Genomic DNA, 27,091 nt, shown 5'->3' on the forward strand with positions numbered 1-27,091 from the left:
TTCTGTTCTTTGGTGTTTTAAAGAGAGGAAGAAAGAATATAAATTTATGTGTACAGGGAGGTGAGGAGGATCAAAGAGCCAACTCGGGGGAGGGGAAAACATGATCAAATATATTGTATGCAATTTTTTTCTCAATAACAATAAAAGAAATGTCATTAAAAGTCCAGCCTTTAATGGACAGTAGAGAGAAACCTAAATTATTAAGCTGATTAGCACAGCACCATTTTTAGTTGGGTTTTTATTTCACTATAGTAAAATTAAACAATATAATAAAACCAGTTAATCAAACTGTGAGCAAAGCAACATCTCCAGCATGTTGTCTCTTTACTCCAGGACACAGGAAGCGTGGAGGGAGGCCTGCCCAGCGCATAGGGAACCTGCCACCAACTCTTCCTTTGAGATGTTTCCACTTGGATTCTTTCATGAGACAATGAGACATTTTTTTTCCCTTAAAAAAATGTACTTTTACATATCAAGCCACCGGATGACTAGTCTTTGGATAATAAAATGTGTAAAGTGGTTGGAGAGACAGCTCAGCTCTTAACAGCACTTGCTGCCCCTGAGGAGGACTAGATTCCAGCACCCACACCACCTCTAACTCTGGTTCCAAGAGTTCCAATGCCCTCCTCTGGCCTCTCCAGATACCAGGCACGCACTGGGTGTCCATACATGTATGCAAACCAACACTCATACACATAAAATAAAAGTAAATACTTAAAAATAAAACAAAATATACAAATTTAAGGAAGTTACTTTTTCTCTAGTTTTTTATCCTCCTGAGATCTTACAGACTTTGTTAGTATCGAGGGCTTAACGACTGGGCTACTTCTCCAGGTTCGTATAACTTCTCTCCCTCTGATGTGCAAGAATTCTGAAGATCTCCCCTTTAAGAACATATAAAGCATGCTGTTAAATAAAGTTGGACGATGCACAGTTCGACCTTTCTCACATATTTAATGCTGTGTCTCATATTTATACTTCCGATTTCCATGTGTATATAAGAATATAAATACTAAAGGTAAGTTACTGTTTCTAAACCATTCCTAATTTTATGTACATATACTGATGAAAATAAAAAATGTCTGTATCTTATTTACATATTTTTTTAGACTATTGCCTTAAATTACTAAAGAAAAAACACAATATGAACCCTGGGTCTCAAAGCACACTAAGCAAACATTCTATCATTAAGCTTTGCCCCAACTCAATCTACTCTTTTTTTTTTCCTGCATGTATGCATATGTATGTTCATGTGTGGTTTTGTGTGCATGTGGGGGTCCAAGGCTGGTGCTGAGAACATCCTCCATCACTTTCCACTTCACTCATTGGGATACAGTCTCTTGGTTGAACCTACAGCTCACCATTTCGGTTAGTCTTGCTAGCAAGATTGCTCCAGGGATCTCATCTTCACCTACTAAGGCTGAAATTCACTGAACCATCAACCATGGAGCCTAGGTCCTCCATATATATGTTCCAGTTGTATAGCTGGGTACTTTTGTGGGACTCCTAACAGTGGGATCAGCGGCTGTCTCTGACGCTTTTATCTGTTTCAGGGACCCTTTCCTCCTACTGGGTCGCCTCATCTAGCTGCAATATGATGGGAAGTGCCTAGTCTTACAGAAACTTGATGTGCCATGGTTGGCTTGTACCCATGGAAGGCCTGCCCTTTTCTGAAGAGAAATGGAGGAGTGAATTGGGGGTGAGGGGCAGAAGGGAAGCAGGGGAAGGAACTGGGGGAAGAAGAGGGAAGAGAGGGGAGATGGCTCTTGAGATATAAAAAGAAAGAATGAAACAAAGAGAAAATATATATACAGCATCCACCCAGCATGTGTGTGAGTTATGGGGATTACAGCCTGAGCCATCTCCCCTCCTACTCTCCTTGATGGATATTTTTTTTCCTCCTTCATCTTGATTTGGTGTTTAATAGAACCTGAGCTTAGTTTCTGAAAGTTTGGCAAGACTCTCAGCTAAAAGGTGCTTTAATGCTTTACAGTATAATTGTGAGTGATGTTTACAAGCTGTACATTTTATATTTCTATTGCTGGGCAAACCAAAGTACATTCTGCTCACGAACAGTTGCCTGTTAATGTTATATGTTGAAAATATTGTTTTTCCAGATTTCCTAGAATTTTTTTTAAGTATATGGTTGCAATAATTCACATACAGAGTTTTCTTCTTGAGTTGCTCTGTGCTTTTGGTTTTGAAACCGCTTTTTTTTAATAATTTGTTTTTTTATTTTGTGTACATTGGTGTTTTGACTACATGTACATCTATGTGAGGTGTCAGATGCCCTGGAACAGGAGTTGTAGACAGGTGTGAGTTGCCATGTAGGTGCTGGGAATTGAACCTGAGTCCTCTGGAAGATCAGCCAGTGCTCCTAACTGCTGAGCTGAGCTCATCTCTCTGGCCTGTGAGGCTAGATTTGATGGAGGAAGCAAGGAGGCTTTCCCAGCAAAGACAGGTGTAGTTGGATAAGTAGGAGACAGTTTGGTAAAGAGAGGTTACTACAGTTAGCTGCAGGATTTGGACTTAATTCAGTAAAGCTTCTTAGGTGAGGAATTAGCGAATCATGCAAGCAGAGCATTCCGTTCTCACCTGCAGCTCATATCTGAAGTCTACAGCATCTTTACCAGTTTTGGTCATCTGCTTGAACAAGGTCAGGAACAGTATACGTGGACACATGGACAGTCAGCCATTTTCTCTGCCAAACACTTGCACTTACTCACGTTTCTGTTTTGTTTTTTTTATTACTGGGTCTAACAACTGTCATCTACCAGTCTAAATTCAGACCTCAGAAACCATTAGAGTACAACCTAGCTCCCCTGTGTGTGGCAGTCAGTCAAATACTTGAATCTATTTACTGTCTTGGGCCAGCTTCCCCTCACATGAACATCTCTGGCCCCTTCAACTCTACCTTACATGGACCGGTTTTGAGGGGGTGTGCTTTGTTGTCCCTTCTTCAGTTTAATTTGTCAGGGACCCTGCTGTGGTTGGATACTCAGATATGAACACAATGTTTGACATGTGATATGATCCAATCAACCAAGTGAAAGATGATCCTCCTATGGCACCCATCACCCAATGTAAGCTGCAATTGTACTTGCGTTCCCTATGACAAAACAACATGATAATTTAATGCCCTGAGGTTGCTCATATTTGCTACTAAATCTGATCTCAATCTTGGTTGGTAGACCCAAAGGCAAAATGTAACATAGTTTTAGGCCTATTAAATTTTATCTGAGCTCTAAGCAACCAAATTTTACATGTTATCTACAAATCCAATCAGTCAACCTTCCATATTTCCATCGATGTTATTGAGGAATATGCTAAACTAGACACGATCCTGTATCACTCCACTAGAGACTTTTACAGACCAAATCATGTACAATAAGAATGTGTAACTTCCTACAATCCATCCAGTGGTTCTAACACCATCTCACCCGCAACACCTCTCAGGAGGCATTCATGTGCGGATTGCTGCAATTCAGACCACAGTAACCAATAATCGCTTATTGTACTAAGCCTTCTGTGTGTCACACACCAAATGCTATCTATATAGCATCAGCATAGCATCCGCACAGTAGCAAAGTGGCCCCGCCACTCTCCTTGCTTAACAACACAGGCATAGCCTGGGAATTAGGCCAAGCTCACTGTGTCTACTAATGGGGAGAAAGAAACTGTGCCCATGAAAAATCTGAGCCCAGAAGCCTTGAGACACTCTGAGCAACATGCCTACCACTTTTATAACGGTCCTTCTAATAAAATTCTAACAGAAGCAATACGGTGGGTCCTCTGTGTTTGTCTATAGAGAACCTGTGCTACAAAATGTGTTACCTCTTCCTGTTACGAGGAGGGTTGAGGCACGATGTTTTTAATCATTCTAATGCCTCCTCCAAGGCCAGGACAGCACAGAGATTGCAGAAATCAAAACCTTGACCCTTGGAGCCTACAGTTGTTTTGCAGTTGCCTGTCTTCTGCATTCCAAAGCAGGTTCTGTCTTTGTTGCTGAACAGCAACAAGCAGCAGGGGCAGCACCCTGCTACTCAAACAGCACAGCAGCAGGTGAAAGGCACCTACTTGAGCCAACCTGCTCAGATACCAGAGTTAACTCTTAAAATCCCTCACGAATCTCAGGAGTCAATGGTTTTGTAAAAACCCAATTCTTCTTTCTAAGCTAAAGATCGCTTTCCTTGTCAAGTTTTAAAAATGAAGTATGACTTCATCGGCTTCCGTCTCTCTGACATATGTCTGCTTACTTAAAAACCTCAGGCTTCTTTTCAACAATAATCTGAGGCAGCTCTGCCGTCTTCTGTCATGACACTATTCATCCGTGATGACAGGGTGGTCCCCCAACACATACAACCGCTGCACCAAAATAACATGAAAACCACCTTTTTTTTGTTCTTAACACTACAAGGGGCTCAATGCCTGCATCTCAATCCTCTTGGAATAACTTTCAAGAGCCACATGCCACTTTCCTAGTCATTTGTGACATGCCCTTTAGCTTTCACGTGCTTTTAGAACTCTGGAGGCAAAGAATCAGTCACAGTCGTGCATGTGGATGTAAAGAATCCCAAACTTTCTTCCATTTGCGATCTTTCTCATTTTACAGGCTTGTTACAATTTCTCTTCTAAAAAGCTAACCAGTCCTATGACTATTGTATCAGGCATTTCTTCACCAGGTTTCTGTCACATCTGTGCATTTTCCCCCCTGCTGTTGGTAATGACTTAGCTCAGAACACTAGTGACTCTTAATCTTGCAAAGAACTTCTTGGAGGATAGTGACCAACAAGGCAGGGACTGTGCAGATCTGTTTGCAGCTGGTGTTCTCCCGGCATGTGGCTGAGCAGCCAGTGTCCTGCCTCACATTTTTATCTAGATGTATTTATTACCTACATCAAAAAGTCACCTCGTCTCCCTGTCTTGTCTTAGCTTAGTGGAGTATACACTGTTCCTCATTTCTAACCATCGACACTACAAATAAAGCATGTGGCCCATATATAGGGTTGAAGTGCATGGATCACAACTGACACGGGAAAGATACAAACAAACAAGAATAAAATTTTGGCAAACATTTGCACGGCGGGAAAGAACTCCAGAGTTCAAATAAATCTAAACATGGGCAAATGGATGAGCATTGCCCGGCTCACCCAGGCCTGCCTCCTGTCTGGTGTTACCTACAAGATTTGTGGCCAGAGTGTAAAGAGCCCAGGTGCCTTCTTACCTTAAAAATCTCTCTTTCTTTCCAAGAAATGCAAAAAAACAAACAAACAAAAAAAACTTCACAAAATCTCTTTCCGCACTTCTGATGCCCCTTGTAAGGCCAAACACCCCATCACCCCCACCCCCACCCCCACACACACCATACCTTGATCTTTGCCTGGGAACTTCCTGACATTTGCACATCCCCAATTCTCGCAATTCTAAGTGCCCCTAACACTAAAGAGTGGTGTTTTGCTTCGCTTACTTGTAAAGATAACTGCCTGGTTGTTTTTACATCGCTTGCGGGCATGCCCGTTTCCGCAGGTTTGCTCCAGTCTTCTTGTGGCACGATCTCTAGCTGTTCCTGGGATTTGGATGCTAAGTTCTCTTCCTCTGCTTCCAGAAGATCCTCCTGATCCATCTGGAAGATGCTTGACGCAGTCTCGGGGAGCTCTTCATAGATACTTTGCTGCAGAAGAATAAAAAGCACAAAAAGCTCATCTTGTTGGTCCTTCCAAGGTCTACTTTCCATTCTGCATGTCCTATCCACCAACAGAGTGGATAGTAAGTGCACGACTGAGAGTCAGCTCATCTGGTAAAGATTTTTTTCTGCAAATTTCAAAAGAAAAGCTTAAATTGATTTAATAAAAAAAAATCTGAAAGCCAGCAAATTATTTCTCCCTGGCCTATGTCACCAAATTCTAAGGGGGAAAAAAACAATTCATGAATATATTTCACTAGTCTATTTTATTTTAAAAGATTATTTGGGATTATGGACCACTGGGAGTTAAAAACCTCACTGTCTCAAATGATGAAACTGATCTGACTTACATAAAAGTCTGAATTACAAAGAGTGGCTTTACAGTACAATTATACAATTTTGTTCTTTGATATAATCAAAGATGCCATGCCGTGCCAGATACTACACTGTTTCTTTGCTACACAAGAAGGAATAGCTGGATCAAGAGCTTACGAGATGTAGCACCAACCCTGGGCTCACATTTTTATATAGTGGCTGACTAGTGAGGTTACAGAAAAATTAGTAATATTTTCAACCTGATGGCACTGAGTCCAAGTCCTGAATCGGTTGTGCAGAGCTTTGATCCTGATTGAGTTCCTTATATTATTTTCCCTTTTCATGAAATGGTAAAGTAAATACATTGAGGATTACATGCTATGCACTCTGCTTTCACACTGTCCACGTGTGATCAACCACTGTGTTTTGTGTTCCATGGCTTTGGGTATTGCCAACCATTTCCTTTGTGTTGTGTTTCTCTGCTCCTGGCTTATTCCATGTGGTCTCACGGGGTTCAAGTTTGGAGGCTGAATGGATGGAAGCACCACCTACCCAAACTGAAAATAGAGGAAGAGCAGCTCAAAGGAGGGTGGTGGCAGCTCCCCAGCTGCCGTCTTCCACGCTTCAGAAGTCTGTCCAGCCTGCCTGTCCTCCAAGCCCCTGCTAATCTGCCCCTCTTGAGGCTGCCTCCATTCCAGCTTGTTAGCACGCAGCATTACAGCTGCCTCAGCAACCGCCATTGTGCTCCTAAGTGCTTGCACGTGAGCATGGCCTCCTCTATTGAAGTAGCACAGATCCCATGAAGTAGAAGCTGTCTGTAGCCCCACTCTCCATGGATAAGGGGACTGAGGCTTTGACAAGTTGGTTAATTTGGCTAAGGTCATACCTGAAGCAGCAAAACTTTCCTCAAACCTACACAATCTGACTCTAAGCACTCCCAATTTTTCCTTCACCTGATGTAAATTAACGGTTCTGGAAATGTGGCTCACTGATTTGTGACAACATTTGGGGCCTACAGTGTCAAGTTACTTTAATAACATTAAACTGTTGTTATTCACCTTTCCCGCCACTGTGTTGGAATTTGCACAGATGATGGAAAGCAGTGGTGATTAAAACGATGATCACTGCTTCTCAAATGCTTAGCACATAAGATCACACATCATCCAAGGTGAAAAATGAGCTCAAGAAAGATCCAAGGATTTAACTAAGGTAGGCCATATGCACGCAAAGGTGCCTAACTTAAGGTTTCTATTGCTATGATGAAACAGCATAACTAAAACACAAGTTGAGAAGAAGAGGGTTTATTCAACTTATACTTACACAGCACTGTTCATCACCAAAGAAAGTCAGGGAAGGAACCCAAACAGGGCTGTATCCTGGAGGCAGGAGCAAAGACCATGAAGGATGCTGCTTACTAGATTGCTTATCCTGGCTTGCTAAGCCGGCTTCCTTATAGAATCCAAGACCACCAACCCAGGGATGGCACCACCCACAGTGGGCTGGGCCCTCCCCATTGATCACTAAACTGAGAAAACACCCCACAGCTGGATTTAGTGGAGGTCTTTCCTCAACTGAGGCTCCTTTCCCTCTGATGACTCTAGGTGTGTCAAGTTGACACAAATCCAGCTAGTAAAAAAAAGGGGACCAAAGGCACAGTCTAACCAAAAGCCATCCCTAAGTCTTAGCAGGTCTACCACTTGAAGAACCCTCATTGCTTACAGGCTCCAGGGCTCCATGAACACAAAGGCTCTGTACATTATATGTTTTCTGAATGTTATACTAAATGAAATATATATATACATATATATGTATATATATATGCATATATGGGGTCATATTTTTAAAACTCTCAAGTAAAGCAACCTGTCATCATGTCTTCTTATGTAAATGTGGATTTACTTCTAATTCATTTACTTTTACTTAGTATCAACTTTTACTTTAAGTGGAGACACTTCCCATAATGTTCTCTGAACATTATCAGAGATGTTCGAGATTGCTTCAAATACCAGAGTTATTTTGCCAGTGGTAGACAAAAAGGAAGCTTTGCTTCTGGACCCTTGCCGCCCACTGTCCTGACTCTGCTTCTGGACCCTTGCCACCCACTGTCCTGACTCTGCTTCTGGACCCTTGCCGCCCACTGTCCTGACTCTGCTTCTGGATCCTTGCTGCCCACTGTCCTGACTCTGCTTCTGGACCCTTGCTGCCCACTGTCCTGACTCTGCTTCTGGACCCTTGCCGCCCACTGTCCTGACTCTGTTTCTGGACCCTTGCCGCCCACTGTCCTGACTCTGCTTCTGGACCCTTGCTGCCCACTGTCCTGACTCTACTTCTGGACCCTTGCTGCCCACTGTCCTGACTCTGTTTCTGGACCCTTGCCGCCCACTGTCCTGACTCTGCTTCTGGACCCTTGCTGCCCACTGTCCTGACTCTGCTTCTGGACCCTTGCCGCCCACTGTCCTGACTCTGCTTTCAGCAATTCTTCTAGCTAACTGTATACTGAAAGGAGGATTACTTAGAGGTTAATAACTTTTCGTTGTATCTGAAGCTACCTTCTGTATTCAAGCACTTATAAGCCAGGAGAGTCCTTAATAATCTTTCTCCCTGAAAAGGGTGTTTGGCTTTACTCAAAAAATGGTTTCTGAGAGGTGAGGGAGCCAGACACCCATGAGGCTTTGGCTTAGATGCCCAAAGACACTTCAAAATAAGATCTAGGGACCTGTTTTTAACCCTCTGTGAACATTCAGTCAATAGGAGACACACTGTTACTTCAGTTCAGGGAAAGAAGTTTTTAGTGGAGATTTTTACCGTGATTGGCCGTTCCTTAATACTTTTCTGAAACATTTTTTCTCCTTCCACCGGAGATGGTTTGAAGTACATTTGTTCCACCAAAGTAATATCCTTAAGAAAAAAAGAAACAGAGTAATATCAACTTCTAAACTCATTGAAATGTGTTATCTAGTATATCAGAGTGTTAATCAATTCAAACAGTAAATTAGAAATGCATAAGAGAAATATAAAGCACTCAGTAACATTCAGTAAATGAGGAAACCATTTTAAAAACATGAAAATATTTTTGTGTGGCTGGGCATGGTGACAGATACCTTTAATCCTGGCACTCAGGAGGCATAGGCAGGCAGATTTCTGAGTTAGAGGCCAAACTGGTCTACATAGTAAGTTCCAGGCCATACATGGTAATATAGTGAGACCCTATTACACACACACACACACACACACACACACACACACACACACACACACGAAAGTTAATTTTCTATTTGGTGGACTTGTAAATTGTTGGGTTTTATAAATAGATCATTAACTTTAATAATACAACTATGTATTATATCAGCCACATTGCCATTGGACCAGGTACTGTAAAGCATTACCCAAGGAACTTCAATCAAATCTAAGATTCAAGCCAAGCAAAAGCAAAAAGGAATATGAATACATTTTAATCACCACTGACTGTCATTGTCCATGTCACCTTTACCATTACTAATGCTGGTTACAATAACCAGCATTCTACTCAGCTGTGGCCATAAGAGGACATTACAGTGGTGGACAATAAACCAAGAATCAAGAGACCCTGGTTCTGCGTAACCTGTAAATCTCCATATCTGACATCACCAGGCAAGCTAGTTGGTTCACTTTTTTTTCAATCACCCAGGCACCCAACTGTATGGCTTTTAAGTCCCTTTTGTCCTCTAGCCTTCTTAGTGCTGTCAGTAGCAAACTCTAAAATCATCAAACACAAAACATTCAGGAAATCATGACACCATGAAAAGACCAAACTTATGAATGATAGGAGTAGAGGAAGAATAACCCTAGTCAAAGGAACAGAAAATATATTTTTAAAAAGTCGTAGATGAAAATTTCCCCAGTCTAAATAAACAGGTACCTATAAAGGTACGAGAATCGTGCAGCACACAAAATAGACTGGATCAGAAAAGAAACTCTCCAGGACATAAAATAATCAAAACACAGAGTATTTTTTTAAAAATCAACAATAACAAAAGGATATTAAAAGCTAGAGGAGAAAAAAAACCAAGTCACATATAAAGACAGACCCAAAAGAATAACATCCGACTTTTAAAGGGAGAGTCTAAAAGACCAATAAATCCTGTAAAGATGTTCTACAATCTACAATCTATAAGAGACAAAAATGACATCCCAGACTACTATACCCAGAAAACTATCAATCACAATCAACCAAGGAAAAATTCCATTAAATGTTTAACCAATTTCTGTCTACCAAGACAGCCCTAAAGCAGGCACTAAAAAGAAAGATTTCAGTCTAAAGAGGTCAATCACACCTAAGAAGACACAATAAATAACTAATTTGAGAATAATAAATAAAAAGGGAGGAACCCACACCATAACAACAAAAAATACATGACTCAATAAACAGCATTCATTGACAATTATTAATGCTAATGGTTTCAGTTACCCTATTAAAAGACACAGAATAACAGACTGGATTGGAAAAGAAAATACTTCTTTCTGCTACATTCAAGGAGCACTCCTCATTATCAAGAATAGATATCGCCTCTGGGGAAACAATAGATAAAGGTATTGCAAGCAAATGTCCCTAAGAAAGCAGTGAGATGTAGCAATTTTAATATCTGACAAATTTGAATTCAAACTAAAACTAGTCAGAAGAGACATGAAAGGACACGACATACTCATCAAAGGAAAAACAACCCACCAAGAAGATGTCGAAATTGCAGTTTCTCAGGAAGCTGAAAATATATCCACGTCAAGATCTCACTATACCGCTCTTGGGCATACACCCGAATGATTCTATATCCTATTGTAGGGATCCTTGCTCATGCATGTTCATCACTGCTTCATTCATAATAGCCATTAATTGGAAATAGCCTAGACGTCCATCAGTTGGTTAATGGGAAATAAAAATGTGGTATATTCACACAATGGAGTATCATTCAGCTATTAAGAAAAATGAAATTATGAAATTCACAGATATGTGGATAGTACTAGAAAAAATCATCCTGAATGAGGTAATACAGACCCAACCAGAAAAATATTGTATGTTTTCTCTTATATGTAGATGTTAGCATTAAAGTTTTCAAAATATTTGTTATAATCTGAATAACCACAGAAGTTAGGTAGCTAGAAAGGGACTAAGGACAAGAGAGATTCTCTCAAGGAAGGGGAAATAGAATACAGTGTTATGAAGCTTGGCAGTGGTGGCGCACGCCTTTAATCCCAGCACTTGGGAGGCAGAGGCAGGTAGATCCCTGTGAGTTTAAGGCCAGCCTGGTCTACAGAGTAAGTTCCAGGACATCCGGAGGTCCACAGAGAAACCATGTCCTGGAAAACAAAAGTAGAAAACAAAAAACAAACAAAAGAAAATAGTATTATCGAGAGACAAAGAAGAAAGAAACTAGAATAAGAGGATGGCATATGGAGAGGACTTGAGGGAGCAGGTTGAAGGAGGGCATGAGGGAGAGAGAAAACTAACACTTATAGGCCTTTTGGGAAACCATAAGGAAACCTACTGTTGTGGAATCTTCCTAAAATCTGTACCTATATAAAAGGAATCTAAATGGAGTCATCAAATAATAGAGGCACAATGTCCCAACTAGACATTGTATGCCACCAAGAAAGCCCCATGCCAGGAAGGGGTTCCATCTGGTTGAGTCCTTGGCTAAAGGACTCCAAACATCAAGGCTATTGCCAGGTTATTGGTTGCTTTCCACAACCTGAAAGAGAGGCCCTATTACTGAAGACAATACTTACTTACGTCATCAAACAGAGAAGTCAAGCTAGTGTTCATGGTGCATGAAGGTACTTTGAACACTACAAAAAGAGAAAAGTGATCATCAATATCACCCAGATGCAAACCCTGTCACCTACAACAGTAAACTGTCTGCAAGATATATTGGTGCAATAATGGCACAAATATTATGGGAGAAACCAACCACTTTTTGATTGGATTTATGGCGCACTCCATGAGTTCGAACCCATCCTGACAGTGCTAATATGGCCACAAACCCGAGACAAGATAGGCCATAGGCCTATGAGAAAACCTAGCACTATTATTCTGCCAAAGGAGCACAGCAGTAAGATGACACCTAATGACGTACTGCTATACCAGTGCCTTACATGACCCATATCAGAGAAGCTCTTTCTTGTAGTAGATAGGAATTAACACAGAGACTCACAATTGGACAATGTAGAGAGTTAGAGACTTTGGAGCACTCTGCCCTAAATGGGATTTATTCTTCAAGCTTCTATGTAGAAGAGAAGGAAGAAAGATTTTAAGCTGCAGAGGTGATGGATTACCCCACAGAAACAGTGTCATCCAGACACAATAGAACAAATACACCGTTGAAATCACAGAGACTGTGGCAGCATGCCCATGTCCAGCAAGGGCTTAGGCCAGACAGTTTCCAAGCACTAAAAAAGGGAAGTTGACATTGGGTCCCACCCCTAACCAAGAAGTTAATGGAAATTGATACCCAATAGCAAAGGGAAAGTCAGATTTTCCAAAAAAGTTTCACTGAGCCTATGAAGCATACTTCAGGCCACATGCCCAGGGTAATGCTCAGAGAGCACAATGGCATTTTAATGGACTTTTCATTTCACTTTGTTTTGGCATGTTCTTGTCTTATTGGTCTTTTAATTGTTTTGACTTTTGTTTTTGTGGAATTTTGTGTGTGGGAGTGTGTCTTTTTGCCTTTTTGTTTTTGTTTGTTTGTTTAAAGAAGGAAAGAGAAAAAGAATCTAAAGTTGGATGGGTAGGAAGGTGGGAAATTAGGAGAAGGAAAACATGATCAATGAATAAATAAAAGATGTCTAATTAAAGGGGGGATGTAAAATACAATGTGAAGTGTTCTAGCTATATAGAAGTACGTGAAATATGGAGGCTTTATGTATGGTTAACTGACTGTGGTTTTTGGTCTCAAGCTCTTTACAGCAAATTCTTTTTTTTTGTTTGTTTGTTTATTTGGGTTTTTTGGGGGGGTTGTTCACTTTACATCCCAATTGTAACCCCTAGTCCCAGCCTTCACCTAGTTCTCAGAAAGGGGAAGTCTGCCTCCCCTATCATCTGACCGCAGCCTATCAAGTCTCATTTGGACTGCCTGTATCCTCTTCCTCAGGCCTCCCCAGCAGAGGGAAGTGATCGATGAGTGGGCACCAGAGTCCATGTTAGAAGTAGCCCTTACTCTGCATAGTATGGGAACCACAAGGAAACTGTCCTTCCTATCTACTACTTCTGAGCAGAGGATCTAGGTCCTCACCATGCATGGTCCTTAGTTGGTGCATCAGTCTCTACAGCAATGCCCCCCACCGGATTTGTTGGTCCCATTGGTCTCCTTGTAGAGCACCTGTCCCCTCCAGGTCCTTTGAAATCCATAAGACTCCCTGTGTTCCATCCCAAAATTTGGCTGTGAGTCTCACCATCTGCCTGGGTACCCTTCTGGGTGGAATCTTTCAGAGAACCTCTATGGCAGGCCTACCTCCTGTTCCTTCTCTTCAGCTGCTTCCAGTGTCTATTCTATTTGCCCTTCTGAATGAGAATTAAGCATCCTCCCTAGGGTCTTCCTTGTTATTTAGCTTCTTTGGGTCTGTGTATTCTAGTGTGGTTATCATGTATTATGTGGCTAATATCCACTTATAAATGAGTATATACCATGCTAGTCTTTCTGGGTCTGGGTTACCTCACTCAGGATGATCGTTTCTAGTTCCATCTGTTTGCCTCCAAATTTCAAGATTTCCTTGTTTTTGACAGCTGAGCAGTATTCCATGGTGTAAATGTACCACAGTTTATCCATTTTTTTTTTGGTTGAGGCACATCTAGGTTGTTTCCAGATTCTATTACAAATAAAGCTGCTATGAACATAATTGAGCAAATGTCCTTGTTGTACGGTGGAGTATCTTTTGGGTATATGCCCAGGAGTGGCATAGCTGTGTCTTGAAAGAACACTATTCCCAATTTTCTGAGAAAGCACCAGACTGATTTCCAAAGTGGTTGTACGAGTTTGCACTCCCACCAGCAATGAAGGAGTGTTCCCCTTTCTCCATATTCTCGCCAGCATGTGCTGTCACTTGAGCTTTTGATCTTAGCCATTCTGATAGGTGTAAGATGGAATCTCAGAGTCATTTTGATTTGCATTTCCCTGATGACTAGGGATATTGAACATTTCTTTAAGTGTTTCTCGACCATTCAATATTCTTTTGTTGAGAATTCTCTGTTTAGTTATGTACCCATTTTTAATTGGATTATTTGGTTTCTTGATCTCTTTATATATTTTGGATATTAGCCCTTTGTCAGATGTAGAGTTGTTGAAGACCTTTTCCCAGTCTGTAGGTTGTCCTTCTGTTCTGTCGACAGCGTCCTTTGCCTTACAGAAGCTTTTCAGTTTCATAAGGTTCCATTTATTAATTGTTGATCTTAGAGCCTGAGTTATTGGTGTTCTGTTCAGGAAGTTGTCTCCTGTGCCAAAGAGCTCAAGCTGTTCCCCACTTTTTCTTCTAACAGATTTAGTGTGTCTGGTTTTATGTTGAGATCTTTAATCCACTGGACATTAGTTTTGTGCAGGGTGATAAATAAGGATTATTTGTATTTTTCTACACATAGACATCCAGTTAAACCAGCACCATTTGTTGAAGATGCTTTCTTTTTTCCATTGTTGGGTTTCGGCTTCTTTGTCAAAAAAAAAAATCAAGTGTATGGGCTTATTTCTGGGTCTTAAAATCAATTCCACTGATGCACCAGTCTATTTCTATGCCAGTACCATGCAGTTTTTATTATTGTTTTTATTATTGTACAGCTTGAGATCAGGGATGGAGATACCTCCAGAAGATCTTTTATTGTATAGGATTATCTTAACTATTTGGGTTTTTTTTTTTCTTATATGAAATTGAGAATTGTTCTTTCAAGGTCTGTAAAGAATTGTGTTGGCGTTTTGATGGAAGTTGCATTGAATCTGTAGATTGCTTTTGGTAAGATGGCCATTTTTAGTAAGTTAATCCCACCCATCCATGAGCATGGAAGATCTTTCCGTCTTAATTCAAACAATGTTGCTAATAGAAAGATGCCAGGTATCAATATCACAAATAATATATTGAATGGTCATATTTACTTGATTTATATAGAATAGGTAAATCAGTAGATACAGAAAGCCAATGAGGGGCAGCAGGAGGATGAGTGAAGATGGAAAAAATAAGGACTGACTAATGATACAAAATGTCTTTTGGGATGATGAAATGGTTTAGAAACTATATAAATATGACAGGTGTTCAACACTTCATTTCTTAACCCCTAGATCTTTTGTAGTTACTAATATATTAATAATCATTGTAATAACACATTACTAGTTGATAAAAGAAATGTATTTTGTTTTTAATCAAATAAACCCTGAGCAAGTCACACTCAATATTTTGAAGACACATATTATAAAAAGCAACAATTTTATTTTTTCCCTATCTTTCTTGTCATTTATTTTGTAGAAAATTACAAATGTTTTTGTGACTCTCTTGCCATTTATGCAGGCTCAAAGCATATGCCTGTCTTATTTTTTTAACACATTTTTATTGAAAATTAAAAATAATTCATATTACATCTCATTTTCTGTCCCATCCCATGCATCCTCCCATTCCTCCCTCCCTCCCACTTTCACCCCAATCCCCCTTCCCTATGACTGTGGCTGTGGGGGACCTCCTCCCCCTGAATATGGTGCTAGGGTATCAAGTCTTTTTTTGGTAGTCTGCTATCCTTCCTCCGAGTGCCATTGGGCCTCCCCAACAAAGGGACATGGCCAAATATGGGGCACCAGAGATCCTGTGAAAGTCAGTCCCCAGTCTCCACTTAGCTGTGGAGAATGTTCTGTCCCTTGGCTAGATCTGGGTAGGGGCATGATGATGACTGCACGTTTTGTCCATGGTTGGTGCCTTAGATCAAGCAGAACCCCTGGGCTCAGATCTACCCATCATAATGTTCTTCTTGTAGGTTTCTAGGACCCTCTGGATCCACCTACTTGCCTATCCCCTATATTTTCTTCATTTAGAGTCTCAATAGGATGTCCTCACCTCTATCCCCGTTTCCTGGTAGGTGCAGACTTTCATGGGACCTGTCCCTTGGGCTAGTGTCCAGTAATAAGTGAGTATATACCATTTGAGTCTTTCTGCTTCTGGGTTATCTCACTCATTATGATCATTTCTAGTTCAATCCATTTGTCCACAAATTTTGGAAAATCCTTGTTTTTAATAGCTGAGTAGTATTCCATAGTGTATATGTACCACAGTTTCTTTATCCATTCTTCTACTGAGGGACACTTAGGCTATTTCCATGTTCTGGCGATTATGAATAAGGCTGCTATGAACATGGTTGAGCAAATTTTTTTGTTGTGTGCTGGAGCATCTTCTGGGTATATTCCTAGGAGTGGAATAGCTGGGTCTTGAGGAAGCCCTATTCCCATTTTTCTGAGATAGCACCAGATAGATTTCCAAAGTGGCTGTACTAGTTTGCATTCCTACCAGCAATGAAGGAGTGTTCCTCTCTCTCCACATCCTGGCCAGCATGTGTTGTCACTTGAATGTTTGATTTTAGCCATTCTGATGGGTGTAAGATGGAATCTCAGAGTTGTTTTGATTAAAAGCAACAATTTTACTGGTCATGGTTAGCACATGCCTTAATCCCAGCACTTGAGAGACAGAGACAAACAAACAACTGTGGCTTATCAGCCAGCCTCGTCTACATGGGGTATTCCAGGCCAGACAAGACTACATAGTAAGACCATGTCTAAATAAATAAATAAATAAATAAATAAATCAACAATTTACTGACCACAATAACTTTGTTGGTAATAGATGGGAATTTTAGCAACAAAAACACACAAATGGAAACTTATGAGTAGCCATGCAAGATAGCACAAGCCTGCCCTCTCAAATACTGAAGACTCTGAAGCAGGACTATAGGAAGGTCTCTCTGAGCTACAGAGTGAGCTCAACACCAGTATATGCAATTTATTAAGAACCTGTCTCAAATTCAAAAGTTAGAAAGGGAGTAGAAGTTAGTGTTTCAAGCACTTGCTTAGCATGCACAAGATGCATGTGGCCCTAAGATAAACCTCCAGAAAAAATCCCCCTCTAAAAAAATAAGAAATAGAGAGAATAAACATACAAATACATTACTTTTTAAAAGCCATAGCATGCCCATAAACCCAGCCCTCAAAGAAGTGCTGAAGCAGGAACATCATGAATTTGTAGCCGGCCTACGCTACACAGTGAATTTGAAAGACAGTCTGAGCTACATAGAGAGCTCCTATCTCAAAAAAAAATCATTAATTTATAAGTCAAATAAACAATCACAGTATCATGTGAAAAATCACACATGGAAGCCAGTATAGTAGAGCAACCATTGAGCACCTGCATTCTGCTTTGGGTTTTAAGTATTTACTCCATCATGTTAGGGAATCCCAAGCAACTACTAAATCTCTTTGAGCCCCAGTTTTATAACATGGGGATAATAGTAACACATCCCTCATGTTTACCGTGAGACCAAGGCAACAACTGCAAAGAGAAAAATGCCTGGGAGCTAATAGATATTACTATTTACACTGAAAATCAAAGTATTTAGTTATATACTTTATGCAGAAATCATTTGATTTTATATTGTAAATTGTAAATGTAAACCATCCAGGTATATAATTATAAGAAATTTTTTAGCCACATATCAGAGGCTATGACTATAACCTAGGTAGACTGCAAAACATAATCTATAGAAAACTACTGGGTTAGAAAGAAAATGAATCCTTAAAAGCCATTGGCCCTTTAGAACATGAGAAAAGTTATTAAATTACAAAAGCAACAAAATTTATAAACTACTGAAATGGCACTTTGAGGGAAATGAGGAAACTTTCTGGCCACAATTAAAATCTATCTTGAATAAAAAGTACTGAAGTTTAAGCTCACAAGAAATGAGGGAGAAATCATTAGGAAGCACACTCAGCATTCTGTGTTATGTGCATGAACTTTCTCTTATCTCTGAGTCATCAACTGTAACTAACCAGGAGGATATTTCTGCATCTTAAGGCAAGGTCTGGCAATGCACTGAACACACTCTGAAAGTCTGTGACTGAAAACATGTGAGGCTGAGAGGGCTCCAGCTTCACAATTCTCAATACGTTTTTCATTTATTCCACACAAAATGTTGCTGCCCGAAGTGTCTAACGCTGTATACAGAAGTGTCAGAGATAGAAGGCACTTGAAAGATTGGTGCCATCTGACGAAAGCCCAGGCAATGACACTCCCTTAGGGTGCCGAGTCTTCCAAGCAAACCCAGCAAGCACAGGGCCTTCTGTGTAATCCCACGCAAGCAGATGGGCCCATCACACAGCAGCAAGAATCGTCTGGCCGGTGAGCCTGGCTTCACACTTCTCAGTCATGAGATGGAGAAAAGGATGAGGACAGAAAACCCCATGTTTCTTGCCATGAAATCCACCTTTCCCCCCAAATGACAGTCTCGTCAACGACACGACACAAGAGTATATTTCTAACATGGGCCCTCGTATGATCCCATCAGCAGTTGCTCAGGATATACCGCCTTCACGTAAACGACCCTAAAGTTCAAATTTCAGGAAAGGAGGTAAAGACACTCCATGGCCCTAAGTATGGACTTGTCCACACAGGTTTGAAAATACCCTGATTTGCATGACAATTCCTGGCTCCCTGCAGGTACAAACCTGATGGCACTGGCCCGCAGAATCTGACTTACAGGCACAGGAATGTGTCATGAACTCTTTGCCTTAAGTCTTCTCAGTTTTTACTTTTTTTCCCCAAGTTAAATATTTTATGTGGTTATTATGTATGACTTGACCCTAAATTCAATAGAACAGCCAGTACTAAAAAAATGTGATTTCAAATAAAACATAGATGAATGGCATCAAGACTGCTACAGTGGCTGCCCATAACTGCGCAAGGCATCTTCTCCATGAAATTCTGACATCCGTTCAAAACCTTCAGTATTTCTAGAAACACGGTACCACTATATTTCAAGTAAGATGGACAATCTCTTTGGGAAGTGCCCCTTACTACAGAATTATATATACACTGTGTTTAGAAAAAAGGAAGCTATTGAGTTTTTCATGAAACAGATTGTTTAAAACAAAAAAAAATCTGAATGAAAGTGTCCTAATTAGCTTAAACTGTCAGCTTGACACAACCCAGAGTCACCTGAGAGATTTTCCAGACCAACCTGTCCTATAAGCATATGTGTGGGAGTTGGTCGTGACTGTTAATTGATATGGAAGGGCCCACCAAACTGTGAGTGGCACCATTCCCTAGGCAGAAAATCCTAGGCTGTTAAAGAAACTGTGGTACATTTACACTATGGAATACTACTCAGCTATTAAAAACAAGGAATTCCCAAAATTTGTGAACAAATGGATGGAACTAGAAAGGATCATAATGAGTGAGTTAACCCAGAAGCAGAAAGACTCAAATGGTATATACTCACTTATATCTGGACACTAGCCCAAGGGTCATGTCCCATGAAGTCTTCACTTACCAGGAAAGTGGGACAGAGGGGAGAACATCCTATGGGACTCCAGGTGAGAAAAGTATGAGAGGAGGGAGAAATAGAAGGATCCAGAAGGTCCTAGACACCTACAAGAAGAACATTATGACGGGTGGATCTGGGCCCAGGGGTTCTGCTCAAACTATGGCACCAGCCAAGGACAATATTTGCAATAAACATCGAACCCCTACCCAGATCTAGCCAATGGACAGGACATTCTCCACAGTTGAGGGGAGAGTGGGGACTGACTTTCACACAAACTCTGGTGCCCCTTTTTTGACCACGTCCCCTGGATGGGGAGGCCTGGTGGAACTCAGAGGAAGGATAGCAGGCTACTAAGAAAAGACTTGATACCCTATGATCATATATACAGGGGGAAGAGGTCCCCCTCGGTCACAGACATAGGGGAGGGGAATAGGGTGAAAGCGGGAGGGAGAGAGGAATGGGAGGATACAGGGATGAGATAACAATTGAGATGTAATATAAATAAATTAATAAAAAAGAAAGAGGAAATAAAAAGAAAGTTAACTAAGCACCAGCCAGCCAGCTAACCAGCAAACAACATTCTCCTTCATTTCTGCCTCTTATTCCTACTTGAGTTCTTGAACAGACTTCTACCAATGAGCTACTATAACCTGTAAGTTGAAATGAAACCTTATCTAGTCAACATTGCTTTTGGTTATGATATTTGTCAATAAACTAGAAAAATATTGTCAGGGGCTGGAGAGATGGTTCAGTGGTTAAGAGCACTGTCTGCTCTTCCAGAGGTCTTGAGTTCAACTCCCAGCAACCACATGGTGACTCACAACCATCTATAATGAGGTATGGTACCCTCTTCTGGTGTGCAAATATGCATATATATATATGTATATATATATGTGTGTGTGTGTAATAAATAAATAAATCTTTGTAAAAAAAACAAAAAATAAATAAAATAAATTTTAAGAAAAATATTTCAAGAGTAGGACAGAGCCTAAGACTGGGCAAAGATCCATCCTCCACTCACTGCCATCACCATAGGAAGACCTCACAATATCTGGCTTTATCTTTCAAAAACATATGAAGAAATTTGACTCAAAAATAAAAGAAATGATAATGATTATGATGAGGATGATGGTGGAAAGGCTTTTAAAAAAAGAGAATGAAAAAGACAGGCCTGCTAGGAAACAAACATTACATAAATATATAACATTATAACTTAAAATACTATTTATATGAAAGCAAATTGCTGTAACATTGCTCTTGACCTTAAGATAATACAGACTTTGCAGAGATGGGAAATCCTATAGGACAATGAGATGGACTTTGGTGCCTACAAGCTGATCACTTCCCCCTGGCCAGGCAGCCTTGACAGGCCACAAAGGAAGAGGATACAGGCCGTTCAGATAGAACCTGATAGGCTAAGGTCAGATGTTAGGGAGGAGGGCTCCCCCTTTCTGAGGACTAGGGGAGCGGGGAGCAGGATGAGAGAGGGAGAGTGGGACTGGGAGGTGAAGAGGGAGGGGGCTACAATCAGGATGTAAAATGAACAATTAAAAATAATAAACAAATAAGAGAATGAGATATTTTTAGTACTCAAAAAAATAAAATAAATAAAATGACATAAAACAGAAGAAAAAAAGTTGAGCAAATGTGCCTGGCTTCTTCTTCTAGGCTATAGAATTTGTTATGTCAGTGTGACATTCTTTTTTGCATTAAGTAACAAACATTTAGGGAATGGTATTCTGTTAGTTATGTAAGCAGCCCTGTACCACAGCACTTCAGTTAAGAATGCAAGAGAACTGCAAGTACAGAAGGCAAGATTCCTTCCCTTGAGAAGAGGCCATCAAGCTAGAGATGAAAATAATAGGTGAGATTTTTCCAGACTGCAAAACAAGTATATTTAATCAAGTGAATTTATGCACAGGCTCCAAGTCCAATCCACATATAAATCAATTTATATACAAAGATGAAAATGAGACTATAAATAACAGAAAATGTATCTGTTCCTATTGTGCTGGTGAAAAATTAACTTTGGGAAGAGCTGGGTTCTTGGAGTGTGAGAAAGGAGGTGGGTGCAAAATGGGGCATGTTCTTATACCTTAACATAGGACCATGTGGAAATAATTGTGTTTATCAATTCTGAAAACTCATATACCTCTTTCTTACTTAGCAGTACTCTATGAAAGTGGAGTTTTTTCAGCTGAGGATGTGGCTTAGTGATCAAGAAATTGCCTGTGATGCATAAGGCCCTTAGGTCTCCACCCCAGCACTGCCAGGACCATGTGTCAGATGTGTAAACGATTTCTGTGGGATCAAGGGTATATGAAATATTGCCCAGTGTATATTTCTAACATGCATGTTATTTGTTTTATCAAGAAAGTCTGTCACAAGCTACTCCATCCTTTAATTTCCTCAGTTTGTATCCCAAAATTGTTTCCTTGCCCATCATCCCTTTCTCCCATCCCCCTGTCTCTGCTACACACGGTTTCCCTAACGCCTCCTCAGTCTTTTCCTGAATGTGATAGTTTGAATTATTCAACAAATTGCCTTTTCAAGGTTTCTTTCTTTCCACTTAGTAATATTTATTTGGTTATTTCCATATGCTAACTTTTGAGAGCTAGTAGAAGTGTGCTAATTCAACTTTGTGTGATAAAGAGAAGATGAAAGCATGTTTATATTTTTCCAAAATAACATTAAATCTGAAAATTTTGCTATTTTGGAGTCAAATAGTAGATATGATTAGTCCCCTTAAATATATTCAATTTTGAAAAAGCATGCAAAAAATTATCTGAAAACAGAGAATTCTCAACAGAAGAATATAAAATGGCTAAGAAACACTTAAAGAAAAGTTCCTCACCCTTATCCATCAGGGAAATGCAAATCAAAACAACTCTGAGATTCCATCTTATACCCACCCATCAGAATGGCTAAGACCAAAATCTCAAGTGACAGCACATGTTAGTGAGGATGTGGAACACTCCTCCATTGCTGATTGGAGTGCAAACTTGTACAACCACTTTGGAAACCAATCTTGTGCTTTCTCTACCTCAAGATCCAGCTATACCACTCCTGGGGATATAACCAAAAGATGCTCCACCAAATAAAAAGACATTTGCTTAATTATGTTCACAGTGGCTCTATTCATAATAGGCAGAAACTTGAAACAACTTAAATGTCCTTCAACCGAAGAATGGATAAAGAAACTGTGGTAGGTACATCTACACAATGGAATATTATTTAGCTATCAAAAACAAGGGCATCATGAAATTTGCAAGCAAATGGATGGAGTAGCATGAAGTAACCCAGACCTAGAAGGACTCCCATGGTATATACTCACTTATAGGTGGATATTAGCCATATAATACAGGATAAACATATTAAAATCCACAGACCTAAAGAAGCTAAGTAAAAGAAGGGCCCTAGGGAGGACGCTTAATTCTCATTCCAAAGGGCAAATAGAATAGACACTGGAAGCTGTTGAAGTGAGGGAAGTGAGGACGAAAGCCTACCATAGAGATCCTCTGAAAGACTCCACCCAGCATGGGAATGAAGCAGATGCTTAGTCATACAGCCAAACTTTGGGCAGAGGGCAGGGAGTTTTATGGAAGAGTGGGGAGATAGAAGGATACAGAAGAGACAAGAGCTCTACAAGAAGACCAACAGAGCCAAGAAATCTGGGCCCAGGCGTCCAGTGGAGACTGATGCACCAAACAAGGAACATGCATGGAGAGAGCCTAGACCCCCTCCTCAGATGTATCCCATAAGCAGCTCAGTCTCTATAGGGGTCCCTTAGTAAGAGGAACAGCGGCTGGCCCTGACATGGACTCTGTTGCTTGCTCTTTGATCACTTCCCCCTGCCAGAGTACCTTACCAGGCCACAGAGGAAGAGGATGCAGACAGTCCTGATGAGACTTGGTAGGCTAGGGTCAGTTGATAGGGGAAAAGGGATCCCCTTCTCTGAGGACTAGGGGCAAAGAGGGGAAGGGGAGGGAGAGTGGGACTGGGAAGTGATGAGGGAAGGGACTACAATTGGGATGTAAAGTGGATAAATTTTTTAAAATAAATTTAAATTAAAAAATAATAAAGAACATATCCAATATATTATGAAACATTGTAGATCTTATTCCACCTGTAGATCTGATTCCAAAAGGCTTCCGAGAGTTATCAATTCAAAGTGGTCCCCAAGGACACTCAGCTCTTGAGCAGGCCCCTCCTAAGAGAGCAAGCTGACCATGTAATCTATCAAAATCAGCAGAATGGCAATGTGTAGCTACACCATAAAACTCAGGGCAACTTCCGCCACTTGTTCTTGGGAGAGCCATCTGGCATATCAGGGCAATCAAGCAGTCCTGTGGTGAGGAACTGCACCAAATTCCTAGTCTTATGATTGAGATATCCTGGAAGCACATCCTACAGTTTTAGTCATGATTTCAAACAACTAGGGCCACAGACAAGACCTAGACCCAATCCATCAAAAGTGTGGGCCCACAACCATACAGCTAAGCTGCTTCTGGATTCCTGACCCACAAAACCTGCATGCAATAGTACATGGCCACTGTTTTATGCTGTCTAAGCTTTGGGACACTTATTTCACAGAAATATTGGGAGGATAGTAGGAAGGGGAACTGCAGTCAGGACATATTGTGTGACAGAAGAATACACTATATATAAATATAAATATATAAATATAAATACACACACACAGGGCAGTATTTCACACACCCTTTGTCCCACAAAATCATCTATGCATCTTGAAATCTTCCTGTCATTCCTGCTATTCTTGTTTTGTGCTCCTGGGGACAGTAATGAGGGCCTCATACACACTCAGCTAGCATTTTATCAGTGATTTCTGCCAAAAGACCCTGAAACTGTATCACTTAGCATCTCATTACACTCCCCAACACGTTTAAATAACACATTCCTCATAGGACTTCTGAAGCATTTGTAAATCTTTTAGAATTAAAGAGCGTACTAGAAGTAAGATATCCCTACGCCAAGAACATGATTCTTGGCCGTATTAAACAAAGCCAATTAAAAAGAAATTTTATTCTTTCAGTTACACTATATATATATATATATATATATGAGATTTTATGCAATATATGTGTATTTGTTAGTTAAAATAAAATTTAATTAATATGATAAAAGTTAATAATCAGCCCTAAGTTTCACTTTCTGCATATTCCGTGTTCCCTGAACTTTTGTTCTATTAAGTTAAGAAAATAAATGAAAAAATTCTGAAAAGAATTTATAAGAAAAAATTCTCTTTGGCTTTCTAAGATTTAATAACATAAATAAATGCTCCAAAAATAATATTCAGAGCTCTAAAAGTAAGCACAGTGTTGTTTACATTGTTCCACAAATATTTATTTATAGAGTAACTACTAAGTCCAAGGAATTATACGAAGTGATTTGAAGCATAAAAAGGCAAAAGAAAAATAATCTTACTTCCAGGTTTTATAGTCTTCAAAAGTAAATTTACTATTTTAATCCTCACAAGAACAGAAGAAAAGTAGACTCAATTCTTATCACTTCAGGTGTTGCCACCAAAATGAACATATATATTAGTGGTTAGATAAATAATAAAAATACACTACCAAATGAGTTATTGCCCAAAGGGGTCCCATGGAAATCCCCAAATAACCCTGGCTGTTGCCGAGACAATAAATTGTTCTCCACAAACTGACAGCAAAGCCCCAATGCTGAAGACAACACACACAGGACTCATTGAACATGGGGAGGCCAAACTAGTGCCTACATGCATCCGTCACCACTGTGTTCTAGTCTCTTTGGTGCAGGAAGGTACTATGCAAGCTACCAAAAGAGAAACATAAACACCCCAGGCACAAAACTTTTGATCTACAATCTGTCCTGCCTGTAAAATATGCTAGAGCAATGGTGGCACAAAGCTTGTAGGTGTAGCTAGCCAACTACTGGTTTAACTTCAGCTCCTCATCATGAGATGGAACCCATACCCAAAATTGCTTAGGTGACCCAGAACCAGAGATTAGATAGCCCAGAGACATAGGGTAAAATCAAATACTACTAGTCAAAAACAAAACAAAGCAAAACAAAAACCACATCTGCCAGGGAGCCTGACTATAGATGCTTACCTCTCCCTTTCCCCGAGCTCTCTCACTCTCATCCCCAATTCTACAACAGAATACCTGCTGCAGCCTTCCATGGCCCCCTGCCCCCCACATCCTGTAGATATTCCACTGCTAGCCTCTCTGCCCCTATATATTGCTCCAGCAGGGGCCCCTGCTAACCCAAAGGCCATTCCTGGCAGGGAAGCAAGTAGGAAGATCTGCAGATCTTCCCCTCTCCTTCTGTTCCTCCAGATCAGATTCCCAGTCTCATCCCCAGTGCTATAGCAACCTTTTGGGGCGACTTCTCTTTACAGTCTACCCCATCCTATGGAGACAAATCCTGATTAAACATTCTTGTCTCCTCACTCCTGTGAACCCCCTTCACACCCCTAGCTGCCTATCTCCTCCCATTCCTAAGCATCAGCTAGAAAGATCAGAAACACACTCTACCTGGATCCCCCCCATACCAAACAGATCTATAAGAAATTTCCTACCAGACAAGACATAGCTATCACACTCTTCAAAACTCCTGAGACAAAAGGAAAAACAAGGAATAAAGCATCCACCAAACAAAGGCAAAACCAGAAATTAGTACCTAGACTTATAATCATCCTAATCCAAGGTGCCAGATTAATAATACAAACAACAGCAGTCAGGGTAATATATCCCCATTGAACCCAGCGATCCTACTGCTATAGCAAGGTCTGAAATTTCCAACAGAGCTGAGGAACAAGAAAAACAACTTTACAACAACCTTATGAATATGATAAAGATCCTTAAAAATGAAAATAATAAATCTCTTAAAGAAAAGCGAAAACACAAACAAACCTTGGGGGGAAATGAATAAATCCCTTAAAGTAATCCAGAAAACCACAAACAGAAGGCAGAAACTAATAAAACTGGTCAAGACTTATAAAAGGAAATAGAACCAATAAAGAAAATTCAAACTGAGAGGATTCTGAAAATGGAAATTTTAGGATTCAAACAGGAACTACCCACAGAAGCTTCACCAATAGAATACAAGAGATGGAAGAAAGACTCTCGGGCACTGAAGATACAATAGAAGAAATAGTTGCATCCACCAAAGAAAAGTGGTAATCTAAGAAATACCTGATATAAAACATCCAGGAAATCTGAGGACACTATGAGAAAACAAACCTAAGAATAATAAGAATGGTAGAAAAAGAGTGCCAGCTTAAAGGCCCAGAACATATTTTCAACAAAATCGTAGAAGAAAAATTCTCTAACATAAAGAAGATAATGACTATCAGAGTACCAGAAGCATACAGAACAACAAATAGATTCGACTAAAAAAGAAAGTCCAATCACCACGTAAAAATCAAGACACTAATTGAACAGAAGAAAGAAAGAATATTGAAAGCTACAGAGGAAAAAGACCAAGTAACATGCTAAGGCAGACCTATCATAATTACACCCAACTTCCCAATGGAGATTCTAAAAGCCAGAAGGGCCTGAATA

The 27,091-nt window shown here is 40.2% G+C and overlaps 1 protein-coding gene across 3 annotated transcripts in view; it reads right to left on the minus strand.

Moving 5' to 3' along the window:
• Positions 1-27,091, minus strand: part of TTC6 (tetratricopeptide repeat domain 6) — a 170,340-nt gene that overhangs the window by 101,339 nt on the left and 41,910 nt on the right. For all 3 annotated transcript variants that reach the window (XM_084791644.1, XM_084791645.1, XM_084791646.1), the window contains exons 3-5: positions 8,804-8,896; positions 5,468-5,671; positions 754-884 (exon numbers count right to left, since the gene is read on the minus strand). In XM_084791644.1, coding sequence (XP_084647770.1) covers positions 754-884; positions 5,468-5,671; positions 8,804-8,896 — 428 coding nt within the window. The remainder of the gene's footprint in view (positions 1-753; positions 885-5,467; positions 5,672-8,803; positions 8,897-27,091) is intronic.

Source organism: Acomys minous (assembly GCF_964271855.1).
Source record: "Acomys minous genome assembly, chromosome: 8".
In the NCBI taxonomy this organism is placed as follows: domain Eukaryota; kingdom Metazoa; phylum Chordata; class Mammalia; order Rodentia; family Muridae; genus Acomys; species Acomys minous.